General features: G+C 45.6%; 1 protein-coding gene across 1 annotated transcript; it reads right to left on the bottom strand.

The window, feature by feature from the left end:
• Positions 1-217: 217 nt before the first annotated feature.
• ltv1 (LTV1 ribosome biogenesis factor) lies at positions 218-24,858 on the bottom strand. The gene is made up of 11 exons (XM_059985513.1): positions 24,633-24,858; positions 19,385-19,513; positions 16,312-16,506; positions 15,678-15,765; positions 14,339-14,474; positions 10,975-11,212; positions 10,738-10,865; positions 9,627-9,760; positions 7,447-7,499; positions 6,089-6,289; positions 218-636 (listed from the first exon to the last, which is right to left on the bottom strand). The coding sequence occupies exons 1-11, from the start codon at positions 24,633-24,635 to the stop codon at positions 526-528; spliced, it is 1,416 nt and encodes a 471-aa protein (XP_059841496.1). The 5' UTR covers positions 24,636-24,858; the 3' UTR covers positions 218-525.
• Positions 24,859-25,206: the final 348 nt, after the last annotated feature.

The raw sequence follows: 25,206 nt of genomic DNA, 5'->3' as shown, positions 1-25,206 counted from the left end.
AATTTCATCACATATGTCAGTGATAATGAACCTGATCTGGTTTTTCCTTTGATGCAGCAGAGAGCACAAAGCTGGTTCATGTGCACTGACCTTCACCACTCACTGAGGCCTGGGTGAAGGGGAGGACTCTCTGCTAAAGTGCTCCACTGCAGACAGAACAGTGACAGCCCATACCACACCCTTGCCTCACCATGCCACAGCAATAACACCAGCAGACCCATTTCATAAAACATTTTATGAGCACATATGGGAATGATCCAATTTCTGTTCTTCAAGATATCTGGTATTGATCGTCAATGGGTTCTGCAACGGAAGCTGCTCTTCCCCACATCACTTCCCTCTCAAAACTTCACCCTTTGATGTCCAGAGAGTTCTTTCTGTGGAGACCCCTGGGGTCGCTGCTGCTTCCGGAGTGCCATGTCCGTCTGTTCAAATCCAGTGTAGTAAGTAGTAACTTGCCAAATTGTGAGTCTGAGGTCCAATCCCCACAGGAGGGGGTAAACGTGGTATCCCCATCACCGTCCCTTAGAGTTTAATCCCTTGCAAGTTGTGTCTCAGGTTCAGCAGCACCTGCTCCTGTCGTGTTTTCTCCACCTTGAATGCTGTTTTGTTCGTCTTCTTCTCAATTCTTCGCTCCTGCCCAGGGATCAGAGACAGAGAGAGAGAGAGAGAGAGAGAGGAGAGATAATCAGATAAGGCAAAATGCTTCTCAGCATGGATCTGAGCCACAGACTCTGGGGGTTTCCTCACTAGAGTGGAGGAGCCCACTGGGATATCTGAGAGGTATTCAGAGTTTTGTTAGAGATTCAAGATTGTTTAATGTAATTTCCAATACACAAGTGTGAGGGAATCGTGCTAATTGTTACTCTGGACCCAATGCAGCTCAAAAAACACTAAAGAAAGGACAATGAGAGAATAATGAGAGTTAAAATAAAACATGATAAATATAAATATAAAAGATAGCTATTTACATAGATTGATATGTTCATACAGTGATGCTAGGCTGTACATAAGGTGACTTAAAGGAAAAATAAAATATGATGGAGTTAGTTGGTGGAGGTGTTGATCAGCCTTACTGCTAGGGAAAAGTAACTGTTTTTCAGTCCAGTGTGGATGCTATATAACCTCCTCCCTTATGGGAGTGGACCAAATTGTTAATGTCAAACTGAGCTTTTAGAAGCAGAAGAGTTGGCGACCACAAATCTTAAATCAACGACAATACAAACCGGGGAGAAGATTACTTTTGAAGTTATCTAGAAGACTTTGTATAAAAAAGGTAGTGGGAACACTTGATTTGGGCTTTAGAATTGCTATTTTTCTTGAGGTTGAACTTTTCAATAATTGCTTGTGTGGAATGATTGTTGGTGCCAGACAGGGTGGTTTGAATATCTCTATGCACTCAATGGCCACATTTTTAGGTAGCTCCTGTATCTAATAAAATGGCCACTGAGTGTACGTTCATGATCTTCTGCTGCTGTAGCCCATCCACTTCAAGGTTCAACGTGTTATGCATTCAGAGATGCACTTCTGCACACCACTGTTGTAACACATGGTTACTTGAGTTACTGTCACCTTCCTGTCAGCTTGAACCAGACTGGCCATTCTCCTTTGACCCCCCCTCCCCCCTCATTAACAAGGTATTTTCTCACACAGAACTACAGCTCCCTGGATGTTTTTCATTTCTCACACCATTCTCTGTAAACTCTAGAGACTGTTGTGTATGAAAATTCCAGGAGATCAGTAGTTTCTGAGATACTCAGATCGCCCCATCTAGCACCAACAATCATTACACAAAGTTACTTGGATCACATTTCTTCCCCATTCTGATGTTTGGTCTGAACAACAAGTGAACCTCTTAACAAGGTCTGTAAGCTTTTATGCACTGAGTTGCTGCCACACGAGTGGCTGATTAGATATTTGCACTAATGAGCAGAGGCCAAGACCCTTCTTCAGGACTGAAATGGAAGGGGAAAGAATTTCACAACATACTATAATTTCAGTGATAAGATACTTGATTCTAATCTCAGTAGAGGTCTCCAGTGAAGCTGCTACAAACAATTTTAAGGGTGCTCCAGATATTGGAAATCTAGAGCAATACACAATGTGCTGGAGGAACTCAGCAGGTCAGGCAGCATCGATAGATGGGATTAAACAGTCACGTTTCGGACCGAGACCCATCATCAGGTGTGATGATCAGGACTAATGTGAAGTTAACCAATAGCGTTGATTGGAAGTGACCATTAACTAATCTTGAATCTGGGAACTCATGAAATTAGTGAAACTTCAACACAAAAAGCCAATACTGAAGGAAGAACACACACAACATGTTGGACCTGTGGGATTACTCCACCATCTAACTACAGCCAAGGGCAAATAATCAATACCTTGGGGTTAGTGGTCTGTTATTACAGCTCAGCGTGTAGGGGAGTATGGAGTTCAATTCTGATGCTGGCTGTACAGAGTTTGTACGTACTCTTCACGACAGCGCGGGTTTCCTGACTCTTGACCCCACTATCTTAAGGAGCTTTGGAGGATGATGGTGTCTAACGGCAACTCCTTTTCTTGCACCTTCGGAAACTGCTTATTTCTATCTTTAATTGTTACACGTTGACTTTGCTTCTTTGTGGGAATGGGACCCGCTCTCGGGGTCTCACGACTGGCCGCTTTTTGAAATGCCAAGGATGTAGCCTAGAAGACTAGCGTGCCTTCAGGGTGCTGGATTCTCATGGCCCTGGAGGCGGGTGGATTGGAGGTCTCCACAGAAAACTGGTGTGTTGCTGGAGACGGAAGATCAAAAGCAGTGAGCTGGCTGTGTGCCCAGAGACCTGAGTTCTTTGAGCACAAAGCTTGGAAGAAGTGATGGAACAGACTTTTAATATCATAAATCAGTAAGTTGCTTGTTATGTCTCCCCTCTCAGTGTGAAACAGGGACATCTCTTTTTCCCTTATTAGGAAGAGAGAGTGTTTGTGGTATGTCGAATTACCGGGTGAACGAGTAGACTTTGGGGTACTGCAAATCTGTGTTTTTATTGATGCTTTGCTCCACGCTCGAGTGCTCGGTGTGGGGGGGGGGGTGTCGTTGCTTTGCTGCAGCTTATGTGTGGTTGGAGGGAGCTGGGGGGGGGGGGGTTTGTGGTTCTAACAACTAACTGTCATTCATTCTTTGGAGCACTCTGTTTTCATGGATGTTTGCAGAGAAAAAGAATTTCAGGATGTATATTGTATACATTTCTCTAACATTAAATGCACCTATTGAAACCTATCTGGGCCATGCCATCTTCTCACATTGGGCAAGAGGTACTGAAGCCTGAAGTCCTACATGACTAGGATCAAGAACAGTGACTTCCCTTCAACCATTCAGTTCTTGAACCGACCAGCAAAACCCTAACCAGAAGTGTTTAGCAATACCGTGACTACTTTCCTGCTGCTGTCTGTAGGGGGTTTGTACAGTATGTTCTCCATGTGAATGCATGGGTTTCCTCTGGGTGCTCCAGTTTTCTCCCATAGTCCAGGCATACTGGTTATTCAGCTAATTGGTTTTGTGATTAGGCTAGGGGTAAATTGGTGGGTTGCTGGGCAGCACAGCTCATTGGACCTGAAGGGCCTGTTCTGCACTATAATCTCTTAAATAATTCTCTACACTACTATTCAGAATTATTATTTTAAACTGCTGCATTTTTCTGCCATGTAGCACCTTCCTTATGGAGCATTACACTGTACGCAACACAAACCAAAGGAAAAGCCCTGCATTTATATAGCAACTTTACAATTTCTTCGGGAACTTTTGGAAAAAGATGAAGAGTAATGCCTGTTATAGTTCAAGAAACATTTCACACTGCTCCACAAATATGTAAATATTTCCAGTATTTTCCACTTAAGTTTGGGTAATCAAGAACTAGAGGATAGAGGGATGAAAAGGAAGAGGTTTAATAGGAACTCAAGTTCCATATACTGTGGTCTGTATATGGAACAAGCTTCCTTATGTGGTTGAAGCTAGTGCAACAACATCATGGAACACTACAGCAATGACAGAGGCCATCTGGCCCATCTAGCATTCTGCCTAGTCCCATCGAACTGCACCTGGACCATCATCCTCCATACCCTTCCCATCTGTGTAGCTATCCAAAATTTCTTTTAAATGTTGAAATTGAACCTGCACTTCCTCTGACTGCTGATTCCCCACTCACCAACCTCTCCGTGAAAGAGATTCCCCTCATTTTTAAGCATTTGAAAGAGGTTTGGACAGATGCATTGATAGGACAGGTTTATGGGCCAAATGCAGGGAACTGGGACTAGTTTACATTTGCCACCTCGCCCAGCATGGATGGGCTGGGCTGAAGGGCCTATTTCTGTGTGTTATGACTCTATACGAGACTAGACAATATTCAGTAGTGTACAAACGTCTTAGACACATATAGGCATGTATACATAGTACTGTGCTAATTTTATGTTTTACACTGCACTGCTGCCACAAAAAAACACAAATTTCATCACATATGTGTGTGACGATAAAACTGATTCTGATATGGGTCTACTGAGGACTGAGTGGGAAGGAGGCAGGGAGAGGGGAATCATGGTTGGGAAAAGGCGAAAAGGAGAGGGGAGGGAGCAAGATGCACCAGAGAGACATCCTGTAATGATTAATTAAATGACTTTGCCTGTTGTCTTAGGGCTGGGTGTGTCTGTATCCGTGCCACTCCCTGCCATCTGTCCCACACTCCTCATGAGGTACTCCACCCCACTATTCCAACATCTTTTGCTCCCGCCAGATTTACATACTCACTCTCTGTTCTACGTTGACAAATATAGTACTATGCAAGTCTTAGGCACCTTAGCTAGATATATACCCAAGGCTTTGCACATCAGCAGTTAAACATGGGACAAACATTATCCATTTGATACAATGCAGTGCCTCGGTCTGACGTCTTCTTTAAAAAAACAATGGTGGGTCACTCTCAGTGTTGTGTGTGAACATCAGCCTGGACACTAGGGTGGACACACACTGCCTTTTTCTCAGGCTGGAAATGGCTAATACAAGGGAGTACAATTTTAAGTGACCGGAGAAAGTATGTGGGGGTTGGGGGGAAAGTGGGGGAATATCAGAGTTAAGTGTTCATTTTACTATACACAGAGTTGAGTGCATGGAATACCCCACTAAGGGTGGTGGTGGAGGCAAACACATTAGGGACATTTAAGAGACTTTCAGATAGGCTCATGGATGAAAGAAAGTTAAGGGTTAGATTAATCTTGGAATAGGTTAAAAGGTCAGCACAACATCATGGGCTGAATGTGACGGGAGGTTTAGAGATGTACAGGTAATCTTTTCTTCAGAGTGGCGGATGCTTGGAACAGGCGGATGGGTGGTGGTAATAGCAGATACAACAGTGGCATTGATGAGATCAGTAAACACCGGACATTCAGGGAAAAGAGGGAATCAGATCAAACTAAACAAATATTGAAAGGTCCAGAAAGAGTCGACACAGACACGATATTTCTTACAGTGGGGGAGTCTAAGACCAGGGGGCACTGCCTCAGAATAAGGGAATGTCCTTTGGACAGAAATGAGGAGGAATTTCTTTAGCCAGAGAAGGTAAATGCATGGAAATCATTACCACAGATGGCTATGGAGACTGTCATTGGGTATATTTAAAGCACGTTGATAGTTTCTTAATTAGTAAGCACGTCAAAGGTTGCAGAGAAGAGGCAGGAGAATGAGTGAGGAGGTATAATAAATCAGCGATGATCAGATGGTGGAAGAGACTCGATGGGCCAAATGGCTTGACTGTGTTGTAGTGTTCTATGTTCTAATACCAGATAACCTACAGTAGTGGTTAAATAAGGGGCAAACTTTTGGAAATCCCTTACCCATGTTTGAGAGAAGACTGTGTGCCTTGGTTTGAGGTCTTATAAGAAAGACACTATCTGTGACGGTGCGGCACTCCCTCAGAGAGGTGTCCGAACATCAGCACGGACCTCTGCACCTTACGGTAATAGAAAGCGGTTGAACGCCCACCCCTCACCAACAGGTCCTCACTGAATATCATTAGTCCTGCAATCTCATAGAGCAGACCCAGCCAGGAGCACTCACCTTTCGCTCCACTTTAATCGCCTGTTTCCGCAACTTCTTCTCTTCCTTGCTCTCACCGCGCAGACGGGTCTGTGTGGAAGCCCTTGGCAGGTCACTGTCGTTGATCATTTCCATTCGCTCCAGCTGTTTTGTCGTGAGACTTGGCCTCGGCAAGACACCTAACGGGATTCCTGTTTTACAGGAAACCTTGATCGTTTTGGGCTGAAAAAAGGCATTGGGTGTGAAGACCTTACTCTATTCAACATGCCGTTTGCAAGCATCTTAATGAAATGTCGGAGTGCTTTGAAAAGTAAGTACAAATTTAAGGCTGGGCTGAGAAGTGGCAGGACACGGGGTTAATGACAAGACTCTTAGCAGTGTGGAGGAATGGGGGATCTTCAGGTCCACGTCCAAATTCAGGTCCTATGCCTTATGCTCTCATGAATGTAGGACTCTGGTATTTTTGGCAAAAGATTGCACAGCACTGGGCTTAATTTCCCTGCAGTGAAAGAGACTAAGGGGTGACTTGAAAGGGGTGAATTCTTCAGCTATCTCCTGTACCTAACAATGTGGCTACTGAGTGCAAGTTTGTGGTCTTCTGCTGCTGGCGAGACACAGTGACACTTTGCAGGTAACTAACAAAACTACTATAGTTCTATTATATATGTTTTTGGGACCAATACTGCTGCAATCTGCAGCCTGTAACTTCCTGCTGGGAAGTGTGCTTTTGAACCATTTGTACAACCTGGCGACTTTGTGGTATCCTTGAATATTTGGTGAACTGGACTCTCAAGAATGCAGGTATGGCTACATCAACCATTGCTGAAGTGGACTTGGGGCTGGATTGAAACTTCAGGCCAGATAGAAGTGGCAGACCAGGTTAATAAGAGGCAGAGTGCAGAAGATGAACCAGTGTTCATATTATTACTCCGGGAGGCTTTACCTGCCCCAGCATTGAACTTGGCTCCTGGGCCAGTTACAGCACTGACCTGACTCTGTGCCTGCGGCCTGCAGCTATCGGGCTCCTGGGCCAGTTACAGCACTGACCTGACTCTGTGCCTGCGGCCTGCAGCTATCGGGCTCCTGGGCCAGTTACAGCACTGACCTGACTCTGTGCCTGCGGCCTGCAGCTATCGGGCTCCTGGGCCAGTTACAGCACTGACCTGACTCTGTGCCTGCGGCCTGCAGCTATCGGGCTCCTGGGCCAGTTACAGCACTGACCTGGCTCTGTGCCTGCGGCCTGCAGCTATCGGGCTCCTGGGCCAGTTACAGCACTGACCTGGCTCCGTGGCTGTGATGACAGGTCAGTGTGGAGATGGTGAGCCTATTTCTCTGCAGTACATCTCGACTAGTTACCTTACTGAAATGAAACATCATACCTTTGGTGGATCTGTTATCAGCTTCGGGTGGTTGTAGAGATTTGAGTAGGTGCCTGCAGAAAAAAAGATTGAGTTCCATTGTATTACAGGGAATACAGACCAGTACAGCATAGGAACAGGGCCATCAGCCCACAGTGTTTTGCTGAACTAAATAAACTGGTAATCAAATGGCTAACTAACCTCTTCCTGCCTACACAATGTCCAAATTCTTTCCATGCATATGTGCAGGGGTTCCCAACACGTAGTCCACAGACCGCTTGCTTAGTGGTATTGGTCCATGCATTAAAATGACTGGGAACCCCTCCCTGGGGTTAGGGCTAGTTATTCCGACCAGCTGTGGTACAGGGTCAGGCTCAGTGTTCCATCCACCCTGACAACAGCACAGACCATCATTCAGTGCTGCCCCTCACAGTGCCGGCTCTCCCTCAGTGTCACCCCTCATGCAGTGCAGCATTTACCCTCCCCCCACCCCCAGCACTGCTCCGTACACCGGAATTGGTTGTGAGATCACTCAAGAGGTGGGAACGTGCTCCACCGAGACACCTCCAGCATCAGGGAACAGCCTGAAGCAGACAAACTTAAATAAGGACAGTGTTTGGGCTGACCCAGCAGTGCACTCAAGTGGTCTATCGATACCCCATAACCTTGCACTTTATTGTCTGCCAGTGCCACACTTTATTCTGCATTCTCGTTTTAACTTGTTCTTCCTCACTGCACTGTGCAAGGAATTGATCGGTATGCAAGATAAGCTTTTCACTGTATCATGGTACACTGCGAGGGCACAGCAGCATAGTGGTTAGTGCAACGCTTTACAGCACCACTGGTAATATATTTCTTGTTATAATTTAATTTTTTTAAAATTATGCATTGCAATATACTGCTCCCACAAAATATATTTCATGCCATATGTATATGCTATTAAATCTGATCATCTCCTGGGTGCAACTCCCACCACTGGCTATAAAGATTTGCAGACCCTCCCCATGAAACACGTGTGATTCCTCTGGGTGCTCCAGTTTCCTCCCACATCTCAGACATACAAGTTGGGGTTAGTAGAGTTGTGGACATAGCATGTCCACATCTCTGGAAGCATGGGCAACACCTCGGATTGTGGTGGTCAAATGGCACATTTCACTATAGGTTTTAATATACAGTCGGCCCTCTTTATCCATGGATTCAACCAACCGTGGATCGGGAAAACATGAAAGTTCTCTCTCCAGCACTCGTTGCTTGAGCACGTACAGACTATTTTTTCTTGTCATTATTCCCTAAACAATACAGTATAACAAGTATTTACATAGTATTAGGTATTATAAGTAATCTAGAGATGACTTAAAAGTACAGGCAGTCCCCGGATTATGAATGAGTTCCGTTCCTGAGCCCATCTTTAAGTCGGATTTGAAGTCGAAACAGGTACATCCGGTATTATTTAGCGTCAGTTGGTCAAACGTTTTTCTTAGTATATAGTATATATTTTACCTTTCTATGCATATAAAACACTTAAGAAACATATGTATTTCAATAACTTAACCACTGTGTTGCTTCGTAATAATTGTAGCTTTCATCGGGGCAGTGCCTTTTATATGCACCATTAAAATTGTTCCGATCGTTGACCGATTATAGCCTAAATCTTTTCCAATGACCGATGGCATTTCACCTCTTTCCCACTGCGTTATTACTTCCACCTTATTTTCAATCACGATTGTGATTATTTTCGTGAATAGAAACAGTGCGAATTCAGAGCTGTGCTGCCAGGTCCTAATATCCAGCGCACGGAGACGCATTAAATAAAGTCCGGGGTTCCACTGGGTCCTAACACCGCACTGTTACATGTTAAATAAGGGACTTGAGCATCCGTGAATTTTGGTATCCGTGGGGGGTCCCAGAACTAATCCCCCGCGGATAAGGAGGGCCGACTGTATGTGACAAATAAAGAACCCTTAAATAAAGATTTTTTTTTATTCTGCATTGTTATTGCTTCACCTTTTTCTACCTCAATATACTGTGTAACGATCTGATCTGTGTGAACAGTATGCAGGACAAGCTTTCCACTGTGTCACGGTACACGTGACAATAATAAACCGATTTCAATTGCAGTGATCTGAAATGAGAGGAGCACTGTCAAGCACAGTAGAGGGAGGAAATTTCTTTAGGACAAGTTTCTCGCAGACAGTACTCACTGAGAATGGATTCACAGTCCCACTGCTCGGTGGGCTCCTCAGTGACAATGGTCTCCATCTCCCCCTCCGCTTCCTCCTCCTCCTTATCTAACAGGACCTCCGCTCTTGGCCCCAGATTGTCCGGCATCTGACAGCTGTGGGAAAGATCAGGAGTTAAACCAGAGCCCCTTCCAAAGTCCAAAACACACCGCGAAGGGTCACCTACAGCATGGTAGTGTAGTGGTCAGTATAACACTTTACAGCAGCAGCTATAGGGATTCAATTCCCTCCGCTGTCTGCAAGGAGCCTGGATGCTCTGCTCATGACCCAGAGTTTCCGGCTTCCTCCCACACTTTCAAGGCGTACAGCTTTGTTGTGTGGGGAGTGTGGCTTATTTGCCGGTCGAAAGCTGTTTCCATTGTGTCAGTTAGTGATCAGTGACTGGTCCATTTAAAGTTTGCAACACTCTTTCCCATTGGCTGGCTTGCGTGCCATGGCACTCATTTTCAGCTCTGGGTGCCTTGGGGGTGGTGGGGGGGGGGGGGGGAGAGGGGAGAGGGGAGATAAGAGTAGCTTATGCGAGAGGTTTGCCATCTTTCTTTCCTACCATCCACGAAGCCCGCTTCAGGCTGAAGTCGTGACCAGCGCTGTAGGACCATTGAGGAATCTACCACTGCAGATATAGACCGGCTTCCCTATGCTTGTTTAGTTAACCATCCATTCGTAGCATGCTTAGTTCTTTGCTTTTATAAGTCAGGAAGATTTAGCAGAGAGGCCATTCAATTAAAGGGTAACTGAATGTACAGGTTTTGGATAATTTAGACGAATGCTTGTTCAGCTAAACACCCAGTTTAGCGTTTCATTGTTCATTTTTAAATGAATAGTTAACGTACCCATTTTAAAATGTGTCTTCTGTTTCGCTCATTGAATCCCTGCCCCCGCTCCACGTTACAGGGTTAGGGTTATCAAGTTATGGGCAAACTCTATTGATATTTGAGGCTGCCGCCAGCACAATCCTTGAAGTGTGTTGATCACTGACGCAAATGTTGTATTTCGCTACCTTTCTGAGGCGCATAGGACAGATAATCTTATAAAAGGCAGTCTTTCAGAATGGCTGGAAGATTTCACTTACACTTTAGACTTCTGACTGTGGTAATCGGAGATGACTACACCAAGCCGCTCACTATCCACCTGGATGCAGCCCTCTAGCTCGAGATGGTCCAGGGCCCCAATCTCATCGTCATCGTACTCTTCATACAGCTGGGGGGGGGGAAAAGAACATGGTGAAGAGAGGCCATGGACTGAGGAGGCATAAGGCAGGGAGGGGAGGAGAGGAACATGGACACAGGGATACCAGTTCTGCACCAACCTTCTCAAACCGGTCATCCAACAGGGTGAGCTGCTCGTTGCGTCTCATCACCGAGGAGGTCATGGAGTAGTTGGTGAAACGACTTCTTGTCTCTTCCTCTGCGAAGAGGAACTCCCGGGGACTGCTCCTGCCACTGCCAGAACCTGATCCGTCCTCATCAGAGAGTGCGCCGTTCGAGTCGTAATCCTCACCTTCTGTATCCTCCCAATCTTCCTCATCATCTTCACCGTCGGATCCCCTGGGAGAGTAAGAACAGACTGATTGAGTCTCCACTGTGAGATGTTGCCTCACAGATGTCGAAGCAACCATTCTAAGTCCATAAGACATTGGATCAGAATCAGACCATTCAGCCCATCAAGGGTTTCACCATTCCACCAAGGCTGATTATTATCCCTCTGAAACCCATTCTCCTGGGTAACCCTTGATGCCCTGACTAATCAAGAAACCATCAACCCCTGCTTTAAATATACCCAATGACTTGGCCTCCACAGCCATCAGTGGCAATGAATTCCTCAGATTCTCCACCCCATGGCTAAGGAAATACCTCCCCATCAGCTCTACAAAGATGTCCCCCTATTCTGAGCCTGTGCTTAATTTCATATTTCATCTTTTCCCTCTTTACATTAGAGACTTAAGAGACACTTAGATCGCTAGGTGAACGTGAGGAAAGTGGAAGGATGTGGACCTTGTGTAGGCAGAAGGGCCTATTCCACTGCTGTACTGGTCTTTATTCTATCTTTCCCTTGCAGAACTTTTTTTTCCTATCACCCCCATAACTCAGGAATGCTAAGTGTTATTAAAGAGATGGTAGGTGGTGAGGGGAATAGGAGGGAGGGGGATCCCCGATTCATTGTTGTCCTATTCAGCAAACCCTCTCTGGAGGGAACATCTGAATTTGATTTGTAGGGCCCAACTCTTGCCCGATTGCTCGTTGTAGAAACACAGAAAACCAACAAAATACAGGCCCTTCAGCCCACAATGCTGTTATGTAAAGTTATGAACATGATATATACTGTCGTTAGTGAGGGTCCACTGGAGATTTACCCGAATGATCTTGAGAAAGGGTTAACCATATGAAGAGCTTTTGATCGCTCCGGGCCTGTGCTCGCTGGAGCTTTGAAAGACGAGAGGTAATCTTATTGAAACCTGTCAAATACTGAAAGGCCTAGATAGAGTGGTTGTGGAGAACCAGTTTGTCCATGCTAAAGCTGTGCCAAACTGTGGCCAGAATGCACATCAGAGGAATCAGCCTCCCCTCTATGGACTGTCTATACTTTTACTGCCTTGGTAAAGCAGCCATCATAATCAAAGACGCCACCCACTATGGATATTCTCTCCTCTCCCAAGGGGCAGAAGATACAAAATCCTGAAAACTTGTACCACCAGTCTCAAGGACAGCTTCTATCCCAGTGTCATCAGACTCTGGAATGGACCGTTCGTATGCTCAGATGGATTCTTGGCTGCACAATCTACCTCGTTATGACTCAGCACTTCATCGTTTGCCTGCACTACACTCTTTCGGTAGCTGTAACACTTTATTCTGCACTGCTGTTTATTTGTTTAGTGATACAGCATGATATCAGGCCCTTCTGGCCCAAAGACCCATGCTGCCCATTAACACTCGTGATCAACTAACATAGCAATCCGTGGAACGTGGGAGGAAACTACAGCACCCAGAGGAAACCTACATGGTCAAGGGGAGAACGTACAAACTCTTTACTGACAGCGGTAGAAATTGAACCCAGGATGCTGGCACTGTAAAACGTTACAGTAACTGCTATTCTACTGTGCTACCCAACAGTGTGCCTATAGAAGTACCTTGCTCTAGCTCAATGCACTGTGTATTGATCTGTATAAACAGTGTACAAGACCAGCTTTTCACTCTACCTTGATACATGGCAGTAATAAACCAATTCCGTCTGCTTGCCTGGGAAGAATTCAGTTCAGTTTGTTTATTGTCATTTAGACAATAATTTCAGGCATCCCCTCCAACACCAGCCCAATCCACACTACTCCACTTGGTCACCTGTTTCTCAGCGCAAGTGACAAGGTAACATATTTGGAGGTGAAGTGTCACAGTCAAGTGGGACAGTTCTGGAACAGGGTCATGACCCTTCCCATCCAACTTCATGCAATAGTTCCCCAGTTCCATGAGACACAGAGTACGACAGGACTCCTGACTGAACACCCAGTTTCCCAACTCCCCAAGATGCAGAGACAGAATTGTGGTACTGCAACAACAACTTCTTGCTCAACTTCAGCAAAAACTAAGTGCTTATTATTGACTTAAGGAGGGAGAAGGAGGTTAGAAACTGAAAACCTACAGCACAATACAGGCCCTTCGGCCCACGAAGCTGTGCCGAACATGTCCCTACCTTAGAACTACCCAGGCTTACCCATAGCAGCTCATTTTTTCTAAGCTCCATGTAGCCATCCAGGAGTCCCTTAAATGTCCCTATCATTTCTGCCTTCACCACCATTGCCGGCAGCTCATTTCATGCACTCACCACTCTGCGTAAAAAATTTACCCTTGACATCTCCTCTGTACCTACTTCCAAGCACCTTAAAACTGTGCCCTCTCATGCTAGCCATTTCAAAGCATTGACCAAGCATTGGAGGGAGCCAGCCACTTTAAAATCCAGGGCGTTAGTAATCAGGCGACCTGTCCTCAGCTCAGCACATTGATGTGATCACTAGGAAGGTGCACCAGCATCTTTACTTAGGAAGTTAAGGTTTAGCTTGTCACTGAACATCATGGTCTGGTACAGTAATTCAAATTTGCAGAGTAGTGGACTCATCCCACCCCACCATCGGTTGTATCTACTGGAGGCTCTGCCTCAGGGAGATAACATCCATCATTACAGAACAGCATCTGGGCCATACCATCTCACAACCAGGTTCAGGAACAGTAACTTCCCTTCAACCATTCACCAACCAGCAGAACCCTAACCAGTAGTGTTTAGCAACATTATAACCACTTTCCCACTGCTGTCTGAAGGAGGTTTGTAGAGAATGTGAGTGCGTGGGTTTCCTCCCTCATTCCAAAGTCGCACTGGTTGGATATATGGGTGTAACTGGGCAGCGTGGGCTTGTTGGATCGGAAGGGCCTGTTACTGTGCTGTACCTCAAAATAACAATAAATTAATAACTGCACTAAAGTGAGATTTCTTTTGGAGTCAGTGTTTTTTCTTGAAAAAAACTGTCTGTTTTCTTGTGAATGCTGCTTCCTTGATGCCATGTTCCTGTATGTTGTTTTTCATTGTAGCTCTACTTAAGCATTGACAATAAACCCAATTTATACCCCCCCCCACCTTTCCAACTCACAGGATGCACCCCAACTCCCAGTGACAACCAACCCACGTACGTGCGAGCGATTGCCTCGCCCCTGTTTCCTACTGCCTTCATCACAAAGTCATCCTCCAGGACGTTGTCTGGGTTGTCAAAGTCAAAGTCATCATCCAGGGCAGCTACGATATCGGGGTCCAGCTCCGGGAGTGGTCCTGATGGAAGACATCAAGCACACTGTGAGCATCGAGGTGACCTCTCGCGGCCAATCTATGAGCTGCTGGTCCCACTGCTGGCAGCCAGTGTGACCCACTGCAGGCACGTTCCATTGTCAGAGCAAAAAGCAACCTCTTAGTTACACTACATAAAACAGTACAGTAACAGGCCCTGTGGCCTCTCTGATGGATGCCATGCCAAATTAAACTAATCCCTTGTGCTTGCATCTAATCCACCTCCACAAAACAGAAGCAGAATTAGGCCAATCAGCCTATCAAGCATGTTCTGCTATTTCATCATAGTGGATTTATTATTATTTCTATCAACCCCACTCTCCTATCTTCTCCCTGTAACATTTGATGCTCAACTAATCAAAAACCTATCAACATCTGCTTTAAACATACCCAACAACTTGGCTTCCATAGCCATCTGTGGTAAGGAATACCACAGATTTACCACCTCTGCCTAAGAAGTTCCTCCTCATCTCTGTTCTAAGGGACACCCCTCTCTTCTGAGGCTGTGCCCCTGGTCCTAGTCTCCACCACTATAAGAAACACCCTCTCCATGTTTCCTCTATCTGGACCTCTCAATACTTGTTCGGTTTGATCTATTTCCCTCTCTTCCCTACAGGCTCAGTGCCTACTGATCTCATCAGTGTCAGAGTTGTATCTGCTATTAGCACCACCTGGCAGCCTGCTTCAAGCACTCACCACTTCAAAGAAAAAAAAAACCTGCACATTTTTAAACTCTCCCATCACCTTCAGCCCATGATGCTATGCTGACCTTTTAACCTACTCCTAACCTACCCTTTCCTCCTTCATAACCCTCCAGTTTTCTTTCATCCATGGGCCTATCTAAGTCTCTTAAATGTCCCTAATGTGTCTGCCTCCACCATCACTCCTGGCAGGGTATTTCACGCACCCACTAGCCCCTTTGAACTTTCCCCCTCTAACCTTAAACACATGCTCTCTGGATCACAACTGACCCTCTAGACCAGGGGTTCCCAGCCTGGGGTCCACAGACCCTTTGCTTAACGGTATTGGTCCATGGCATAAGAGAGGTTGGAATTCAGTGCTATGTTCCCACGCTCACCAAACCCCTTCGAGCTCTGTGTCAAATCGTACTTTAGCCTCAAGCACTGAATACAGACAGATGCTCAGGCAGCGTTCAGAATCAGCACAAAACAGCGGTTCTGGAGTTACCTCGAACAGGGGCAGCTTTGTTCAACAGGCCCGTCTTCTCCTCAAACTCCGAGGCGAACACCGAGGATGGGAGATTAATGGAGCAACTCTGGAAACACAAGGACGGGTCACAGGTTGAAGGCCCATTTGCGATGAAGCGCAAGGGAATACTCACTTGCAGACTGAGAGCGCTGATAACTTCTCCTCATCTGACTCCCACAAAAAGTTCACATTCTCTTTACCCTGTTAAATGACTTCCTTTCATCCAGGACATTTATTAAATAACCTGTCAAATGGGTGGCATGATAGCATATGGATTAGCATTTAGCATAATGCTATTACAGCACTAAAGAGTGGGGTTCAATTCCCGCCAGTGCCTGAAAGAACCTAGACTATGCTCCCTGCGAGTTTCCTCTAAGTCAGGGGTTCCCAGTCTGGAGTCCATGGACCCCTTGCTTAATTGTATTGGCCCATGGCATTAAAGGAGACTGGGAACCCCTGCTTCAAGTGCTCCAATTTCCTCTCATCACCTTAGAGTATTAGCAAGGAAGTATGGAGTGATGAACAGTGTATCACTGCTTGGAATGCTCTCTTCCTCCCTTCCCCCACTAGATGAGGACATTTGTCCTACCCCACTTGACTCCCTGATCCTTACGGAAATCTGGTGTATTTCCTGCTGGACGCCATCCTCTGAAGGAACTGTCTCTGTACCACCCCGTGGCCGCGGGCTGGATGCCACGAGCTCAGCGACGGGCGATGCCTCCTTCAGGTGCTGCAAGTAATTGTAGGCATCATCGAAGAAGATGCCGTACTTCCTCTGTTCCTCTTTCTGCTTCTGCAAGTCAGCCCTCTGCAGTAAATCAGAATTTGGTTTATTACCACAGAAATATGCAACATCATCGAACACTATAACACAAACACAGGCCCTTCAGCCCATCGAGTTCAAGCCAAACCATTTAGTTCCTGCACCTGGATCATAGCCAGCCACACCCCTCCCATCCATGTACATAGCTACACTTCTTAAATGTTTCAATTGAATCTGCATCACCACTTCTGCTGGCAGCTCTCTCCACACTTGCACCACCCTCTGAATGAAAAAGGTTCCCCAGAAATATTTCACCTTTCATCCTTAACCCGTCTCACACCACCTCAGTGGAAAAGGCCTGTTTGCATTTACCCCATCTATACCCTCATTGTTTCGTATACTTCTAGCAAATCCCCCCTCATTCTCCTGCACTCCATAATGTCCGAACCTGTTCAACCTCTCCCTATAACTCAGCTCAAGTCCCGGCAACATCCTTGTAATTTTTTTCTGTACTCTTTCAATCTTTCCTGTTAAGATTGGTGAACAGAACTCCACACAATATTACAAATTTGTGTTCGTTATCTTCAGCAGCTTTAAAATAACATCCCAACTCCTGCACCCAATACTTATTTATGAAAACCAATGTGCCAGAAATTTTCTTTATGACCCTATTTACCTGTGACACCACTTTCAAGGAATTATGGCTCTGTATTCTCAGATCCCTCTGTTCTACCACATTCCTGTGCCCTACATTCATCGTGAAGGTCCTTCCCCAGACAGTCCTACTGAATTGCAACACCTCACACTTGTCTTCCTTAAATTCCATCTGCCATTTTTCCAATTGGTCCATCTCACCGCAAGCCATTATGGCCTTCCTTAATGTCCGCTAACCCCTAATCTTAGTGTCATCTGGAAATTTGCTGATCCAGTGTGCTCATCCAACACACACAAAATGCTGGAGGAGCTCATTAAGCCAGGTAGCTTCTACAGAATAGAGTAAACTGTCGATATTTCGGGCCGAGACCCTTCTTCAGGACTGGAAAAAAGAGATGAGAAGTCAAAGCAAGAAGGTGGGGAGAGGATGAAGTACAAAGTGGTAAGTGATAAGTGAAACCAGGAGAGGGGGAAGAGATAAAGTAAAGAGCTGGGAAACTGATAGGTGAAAGAGATAAAGGGCCAGAGAAGAGTTTCAGCCCCAAACGCCAACTGTTTACTCTTTTCACTTGATGCTGACTGGCCTGCCGAGTTCCTCCAACATTTTGTGTGGGTTGCTTGGATATGCAGCATCTGCAGATTTTCTCATCTTTGCACATTTTCATTCAGATTGTTGATATAGATGACAAACAGCAATAGCCCCAGCACTCCACTAGTCACAGACCTCTAGTCAGAAAAGCAACCACTAAGCCAGTGTCTAATCTAATTTACTACCTCATTCTGAATGCTGAGTGACTGAACTTTCTTGACCAGCCTCTCATGTGGGACATTGTCAAAGGCCTTGCTAAAGTCCATGTAGACAATATCCACTGCCTTTCTTTCATCAACTTTCCTGGTAATTTCCTTGAAAAAAGGCATAATATTTTAAATACTTCTGCCAGGGGCCCTCAATTTCTGAGAATTTATCCACCTTAAATTGCGTCAAGACAGCAGCAAGCATGTAATCCATATATGGTCTATGATGGGGTTCCCAAACTGGTGTCTGTTGACCCCTTGGATCATGGCATAAAAAAGGTTGCAAACCCCTGCTCTATGATTTCACTGATGTTTTGCCACAGTTCTATAGACTGTGCCCGTCTCCCGAGTAACTACAGATGTAAAAAATCCATTTGAGGTCTCCTCTATCTTTTTCAGCTCCATGCATCGACGAGTGGTCCCATCTCCCAGAGGACCAATTTTGTCCCTTGCATTCCTTTTGCTATTAATATATCTGTAGAAGCCCATAGGATTTTCCTTCATCTTGTCTGCTAGAGCAAATTCCTGTCTTCTTTTAGCCCTCCTGATTTCCTTCTTAAGTGTTCTCTTGCATTTCTTATACTCCCCAAGTACTTCATCTCTTCCTCAATGCCTGTACCTGCTACGCACCTCCTCCTTAAATCAAGGTTCCCCAATTCTCGCTAAACCCGTTAACCTTGACTTTTATTCTGACAAGCTATGCACTCTCAAGATTTCACTTTTGAAGGCCTCCCATTTACCAAGTACACCTTTGCTACAAAACAGCCTGTCCCAACACACACTTGCCAGATCCTTTCTAATACCATCAAAATTGGCCTTTCTCCAATTCAGAATCTCAACCCGAGGACCAGACCTATCCTCCTCCATGATTATCTTGAAACTAATGGCACTCTGATCACCACATGCAAAATGTTCCCTGCACACAATTCTGTCACCTGCCCTATCGTGTTCAATTTTGGTCACCTCTTTATAGGAAGGACGTAGATGCTTTGGAGGGTGAAGAAGAGATTTACCAGGATGCTGACTCAATTACAGAAAATGCCCTATGAGGATAGGTTGAGCAAGCTAGGGCTTTTCTAGTTGGAGCTCAGGAGGATTAAAGTTTACTTGATAAGGCTGTACAAGATGACGGAGGTATAGTTCCGAGCGGACAGCCAGAGATTTTTACCCAGGATGACAAAGACTAATACGAAGGGACATAATTTTAAAATGACTGGAGCAAAGTTTAAGGGAGATGTAAGAGTTATATTTTTTTTTAAATAGAGTGATGGGTATGTGGAATACCCTGCTAGAGATGGAGGTAGAGGCAGGAACATTAGGGACAATTAAATTACTCTTAGATGAGCATATAGAAAAGTGGAGAGCTATGTGGGACAGAAGGGCTAGGTTGATCTTAGAGAAGGTTAAAAGGTCGGCAGAACATCGTGAGCCGAAGGGCCGGTACATTTCCATGTCCCCTGTCCACATGCAGCACCTCAACTGGCAGCAAAACACGCTGGGGGGCTTTCTCATCTGCAACCAAAGGGTCCTTTTGGCTCCTGTGCACCAGGTGAAATGTCACTGCTGACTTCTTCTGGATAAACGATTTCTTCTTGCGATGTGGCTGGGAAAAAGAAAAGGAAATGGGTTAAATACCGGATGTGGGAACCACAGCCTCTGACACCAGCCAATCTATCGGCCTTGGCTTCCTAACATTTCCCAACTGATAAACCTGATGTGACAGCCTGCCGGCATCCGGGTTCCATGTCACTTGACAAAGGTGAGTAGTGACAGCAAATACTTGAAAGCAAAACACCAGATTTTTACAACAGGCCATTTGGCCCATCTGCAATGGGCCAGTACATGAACTCCAGAGAAGATTCCCTCCACTCCCTTCATTATTCAGTTCTACAACCTTTATGTTTATCTATGGCCCCCCTTTTGGTCGAGGTTGACCATGGATGTTGCATCCTAGTTGTTGAAGTTGATACGCAAGCCAGTATGCAAGTTAGGGGCAGTACAATAGGAAGGGCAAGCTGTTGCCTGTGCAGCAGGCTCCCTCTTACCACAGCAGAGACCAGCGGCATTGCAGGAGTTGCCAGTCAGTGTTGATTTAAATGCTCCAGACTTCCCCATGAGTGGGTATAGCGCAAGACAGAGTAGGCTTGAGATCAGAGCATTTCTTCTCCTGTATGAGCTGCTAACCAAGGTTGGTGAGCCCCATCTGCCCCAAGTGACTGCTTTTAAGGCACCAGTAATCTGTCTTTGCCCCTTCTCCTGTTAGTAGATATGATTCCACCAGGCTTGAAAGCCAGTTGTTGTCAGAGGCTAGATCATTGGGAGATAGTGGGAGCTCAACCCCAGCAATAACAATCTTAAGGAACCTTTATGCTCGTCAACGTTCTCTTTTAAAGCATGTGGCCCCAAATACTACATAATGAAGTAAATTTTTAACCACACTATAAGACCATAAGATATAGGAGCAGAATTAGATCATTTGGCCCATCAAGTCTGCTCTGCCATTTCACCTTGGCTGATCCATTCTCCCTTTCAGTTCTGATCTCGTCTTCTCCCCATATCCCTCCATGCCCTGACCAACCAAGAATCTACAAACCTTTATCTTAAATATACATCAAGAATTGGCCTCCACAGCTGCCTGTGGCAAAGAATTCCAGAAAATTCACCACCTTCTAGCTAAAGAAATTCCTTCTCATTTCCGTTCTATTCTGAGGCTGCATCCTCTGATCTTAGGCTCTATTACCATAGGAAACATCCTTTCCACATCCACCCTATCAAGGCCTTCCACCACTGGATAGATTTCACTGAGATCACCCCTCATTTTTCTGAATTCTAGTGAATACTGGCCCAGAGTCATTTAAATTTTTTAAAATATATGTCAAGCCATTCAACCTTGGAATCATTTTGCAAACCTCCTTTGAACACTCCTTAGTTTCAACACATCCTTTCTAAGATAAGGGGCCCAAACCTGCTCACAATATTCCAAGTGAGGCCTCACCAGTGCTTTATAAACTCTGAACCTTACATTCTCGCTTTTATATTTTAGTCTTCGTGAAATGAATACTAACATCTCATTGGCCTTCCCCACCACAGACCCAACCTGCAAATTGACCTTCAGGAAATCCTGCACAAGGACTCCCAAATCCCTTTGTACCTCAGTTTTTTGTATTTTCTCTTCATTTAGAAAATAGTCAACCCTTTAATTTCTTCCCCCAAAGTGCATGACCAAACACTTCGATACTGTATTCCATCCACCACTTCTTTGCCCAAGCTCTTAATCTGTCTAAGTCTTTCTGTAGCTTCTCTATTTCCTCAGTCTTTGTATCATCTGCAAACTTTGCAGCAAGGCCATCAATTCCAACATTGACATATAACGTAAAAAGAATCGATGTCAACACAGACCCCTATAGAACACCACTAGTCACTGGTAGCAAACCAGAAAAGGCTCCTTTTATCCTCACTCTTTGCCTCCTGCCAGTCAGCCACTGCTTTATCCATGCAGAATCTTTCCTGTAATACCATGGGGTCACAGCTAGTTCAGCAGATTCCTGTGGCACCTTATCATAGGCCTTCTAAAAATCCAAGTACACAACTTCAATGATTCTCCTTTGCTGGTCCTGCTTGTTATTTCTTCAAAGAATTCCAATGGATTCGTCAGGTAAGATTTTCCCTTGAGGAAAGCATGCTGACTACAACCTATTTTATCAGGTGCCTCCAGGTACCCCCAAACCCCATCCTTACCAGTGACTCCAACATCTTCCCAGCTACTAACTGGCCTGTAATTTCTTTTTTTCTGCCTCTCTCCCTTCTTTAAGAGTGGAGAGACACTTGCAATTTTCCAATCTTTTGGAACCATTCCAGAATCTTCTTGAAAGATCATTACTAATGTCTCCACAATCTCTTCAGCCATTTCTTTCAGAACCCTGGGATGCACATCATCTGGTCCAGATGACTTATCAAACTTCAGACCTTTCAGTTTCCCCAAGAACCTTCTCCCTCGCAATGGCAACTTCACACACTTCATGCTCGACACCTGGAACTTCCACCTTACTGCTACTGTCTTCCACAGCGAAGAATGATGCAATATACTCATTCAGTTCACCTGCCATTTCCTTGTCCCCCATTACTATCTCTCCAGCATCGCGTTCCAGTAGTCTGATATCCACTCTCACTTCTCATCTACATTTTATCTATTTGGTACTGTCTTTAATATTACTGGCGAGCTTAATTTCTTAATTCACCTTTACCTTCTTAATTACTTTTTTTACTTGCCTTCTGCTGGTATTTAGAAACTTGCTAATTCCCTAACGTCCCACTAATTTTTGATCTATTATATGCTCTCTCTTTGGCTTTTCTGTTGGCTTTGACTTCCCTTGTTAGCCATGATTGTCTCATCTTTAAAGGTCCCTTGACCTTTAACTGGCCAACCAGTGAAATTCCTATCCTCACAGCTGTTCCAACAGGTTGGGCCAGGCCCTCTCTTCTGCCACGGCGAGACTACTCTCAGGGTGGAGCAGCAGCATGTCATATACCTACTAGGTGGCCTCCAACCTGACCGCATGAACTTCAATTTCTCCTTCCGGTAACTTTCCCCTCCCACTTCTCTCTTCCATTCCCTACACTTACCTTTCTCCACACCTGCCCATCACCTCCAAAAAGGTGTCTCTCCTTCAGCACTTCCACCTATGGCCCACTCTCCTCTCCTATCAAATTCCTTTCTCGTCACCCCTCGACCTTTCCCACCCACCTGGCTTCACCAATCACCTTCCAGTTCAGGGGTTCTGAACCTGGGGTTCATGGAATAGAAAATCTAGCTTGTCCTCCTTTCCTTCTCCGCACCTTTCTATTCTGCTATCTTTCATCCTTTGTCTCCAGTGCTGAAGAAGGGTCTCAGACCGAAACATCAACTGTTTATTTACTTTCATGGATGCTATCTGATCTGCTGAGTTCCTCCAGCATTTTGTGTGTGTTGCTCTGGATTTCCAGCATGTGCAGAAACTTTTGCATTTAGAATTTACCCATATTTATGTTTCTATTTATTATTATCATGGATACAGTTTACTCTGAGCCACTTGTGAGAAAGGAATTTCAATCCACACCAGTGTACTAGACAATAAAATAAACTGGACCTTTGGCTCGGGACTCCACAGACAGTGGAAATATCATTCCCAGCAGGAGCTGCAGCAGTTACTGAATTCAGTGCACTAACCACTGTCCGTCAAGTTCAATTTCACTTTCTCGTTATTCACCCGTACACACATGTACCATCAAACAAAAATAATGATCCTCTGGACCAAGATTCACCACAGTACATATACCTCACACACAAGACCACTAGTAATATTAACCAAAGTAATATTACCACTAGTAATTAATAATATGGTGCATTCATGACACAAGTTAAAAAGTAAACAGTATAATGCCACCAGTGCTTCATTCATGATGAGACCTAGGTTCAGTCGCCTCATGGCCTGGGAGAAGAAGCTGTTTCCCACCCTAACAGTCCTTGTCCTAATGCTATGATACCTCCTGCCTGATGCTAGGAGGTCAAAGAGATTGTTGGATGGATGGGAGGGATCACTGATCAGTATTCTACCACAGCCAACCAGCCTGTTGTTCACAGCCTCACATCTTCTTCTCAAGACCATCCCCCCAACTGGGGCACAGGGCTACTGAAAGTAGCTTGCCAGAGTTGTCTGTCCTGGGCCAGTCTTTCAGGTGTGGCCCATCTTCTCGATACTTTCTCTCCCAGGGATGAGGTCTTTGGAGCTTCTGTCGCTCTGGGATTTTACCGTATGGTGTTTGGCAAACTAGGTTATATCCTCCAAAATTACTGACGACAGGAACAGGATTACTCTGCCCCTCTCCCACACCTTCTTGATCCATCTTGTTGTATAACAGGCTAAAGGAGATCATGAACTCCAGAGTAACACACACACAAAGTGCTGGAGGAACTCAGCAGGTCAGGCAGCATGAAGGGTCTCAGCCAAAACCATCAATACCACCTGACCTCAAAGTTCAAAGTAAGCACGTCACTGAATAATACCCCGACATCCACTTTCTTGCGGGCAGTCACAGTAGAACAAAGAAAAGCTCAAAGTAAATTTATTATCAAAGCACACATATGTCACCATGTACAGCCCTGAGATTCATTTCTTTGCAAGCAACCACAGTAAATACAAGAAACATAAACAGGACTGGCAAAACAATGCACAACAAAACCAAAAACTGTGCAAATACAAAAAAGAAAGAGAAGAAGCAACAAATATCAAGAACAGGAGATGAGGAGTGTGTCCGTTGGTTGTGGGAACGGTTCAGTGAAGTTGAGTAAAGTTATCCCCTCTGGTTCAAGAGGCACTACAAAAAAAAACAATGAAAACTACCGACAAAGACCGTGAAATACAAAAAGAAACAAGTAATAGTAGTAACAAATAATAACACTAAGAACATGAGTTGTAGAGTTCTTAGGTTGTACAATTAGTTCATTGTTGAGGTGAGTGAAGTTATCCACGCTGGTTCAGGAACCAGATGTTTGAAGGCTATAACTGAAGGCTAGAACAGGGTGTGATTATTACTCTAGACCGGGGCCCTAACCACTATCCCTGGGATCTTGCTGTGCGCGCTGCCACGCTCTGAGTGGCCGCAACGGGGGACATGTCAGTCCAGTTCCACCCATCCCGGCGCTGCTGCCTCACCGCCGACTCCTCCCTCCCTCACTCACTCACCATCCTGCCGCCGCTCCGAGGCCCAGCCGGCCCGCTCCGACCACACCACGGCGGAGGACAACACCGACCACCACCGGCCGCGCACGCTGAAGGCACTGGATGCTGATTGGCTCTGGGATACCGGCTGTCACAAGATCGGATCTCTGGACGGTCATTGGCTGCTGGTGCGAAGCCCTCTGGGATAGTGGCTGATTGAAGATTGGACCTCCTGAGCTGAGTGACTGTTGGGCGGGTAAGTAGCGAACAGATGCCGTCCAGTCCCCGGCGGTACCGATTGCATTCTCCGCGCTTATTCCGGAATGTGAGCTTTGAGGGACACCGAGCGATAGAGAGTTTCGGGCTGTGGGCCGACCGCAGTGGTCCTCCACTTCGCGCTGACATGGGCTGGACATCAGTGACCGGAGGCTGCAGGAGAGACGGCACCGGTAGGGCAATGCCCGAGTGGCCACCCAGGTATCGAGTTGCAGAGGCACAGAAGTAGACCCTTCTATCCTGATCAGGAAACCGTCTAAGCTACTTGGCCGCGTTCCGGGTTGGCACTTTTGAGTTTCTGGGTGTCAGCGTCCCTGAGGAT

The sequence above is a fragment of the Hypanus sabinus genome, chromosome 12, assembly GCF_030144855.1.
Source record: "Hypanus sabinus isolate sHypSab1 chromosome 12, sHypSab1.hap1, whole genome shotgun sequence".
Classification (NCBI taxonomy): Eukaryota; Metazoa; Chordata; class Chondrichthyes; order Myliobatiformes; family Dasyatidae; genus Hypanus; species Hypanus sabinus.
This window is presented reverse-complemented; position numbering and strand designations above follow the sequence as displayed.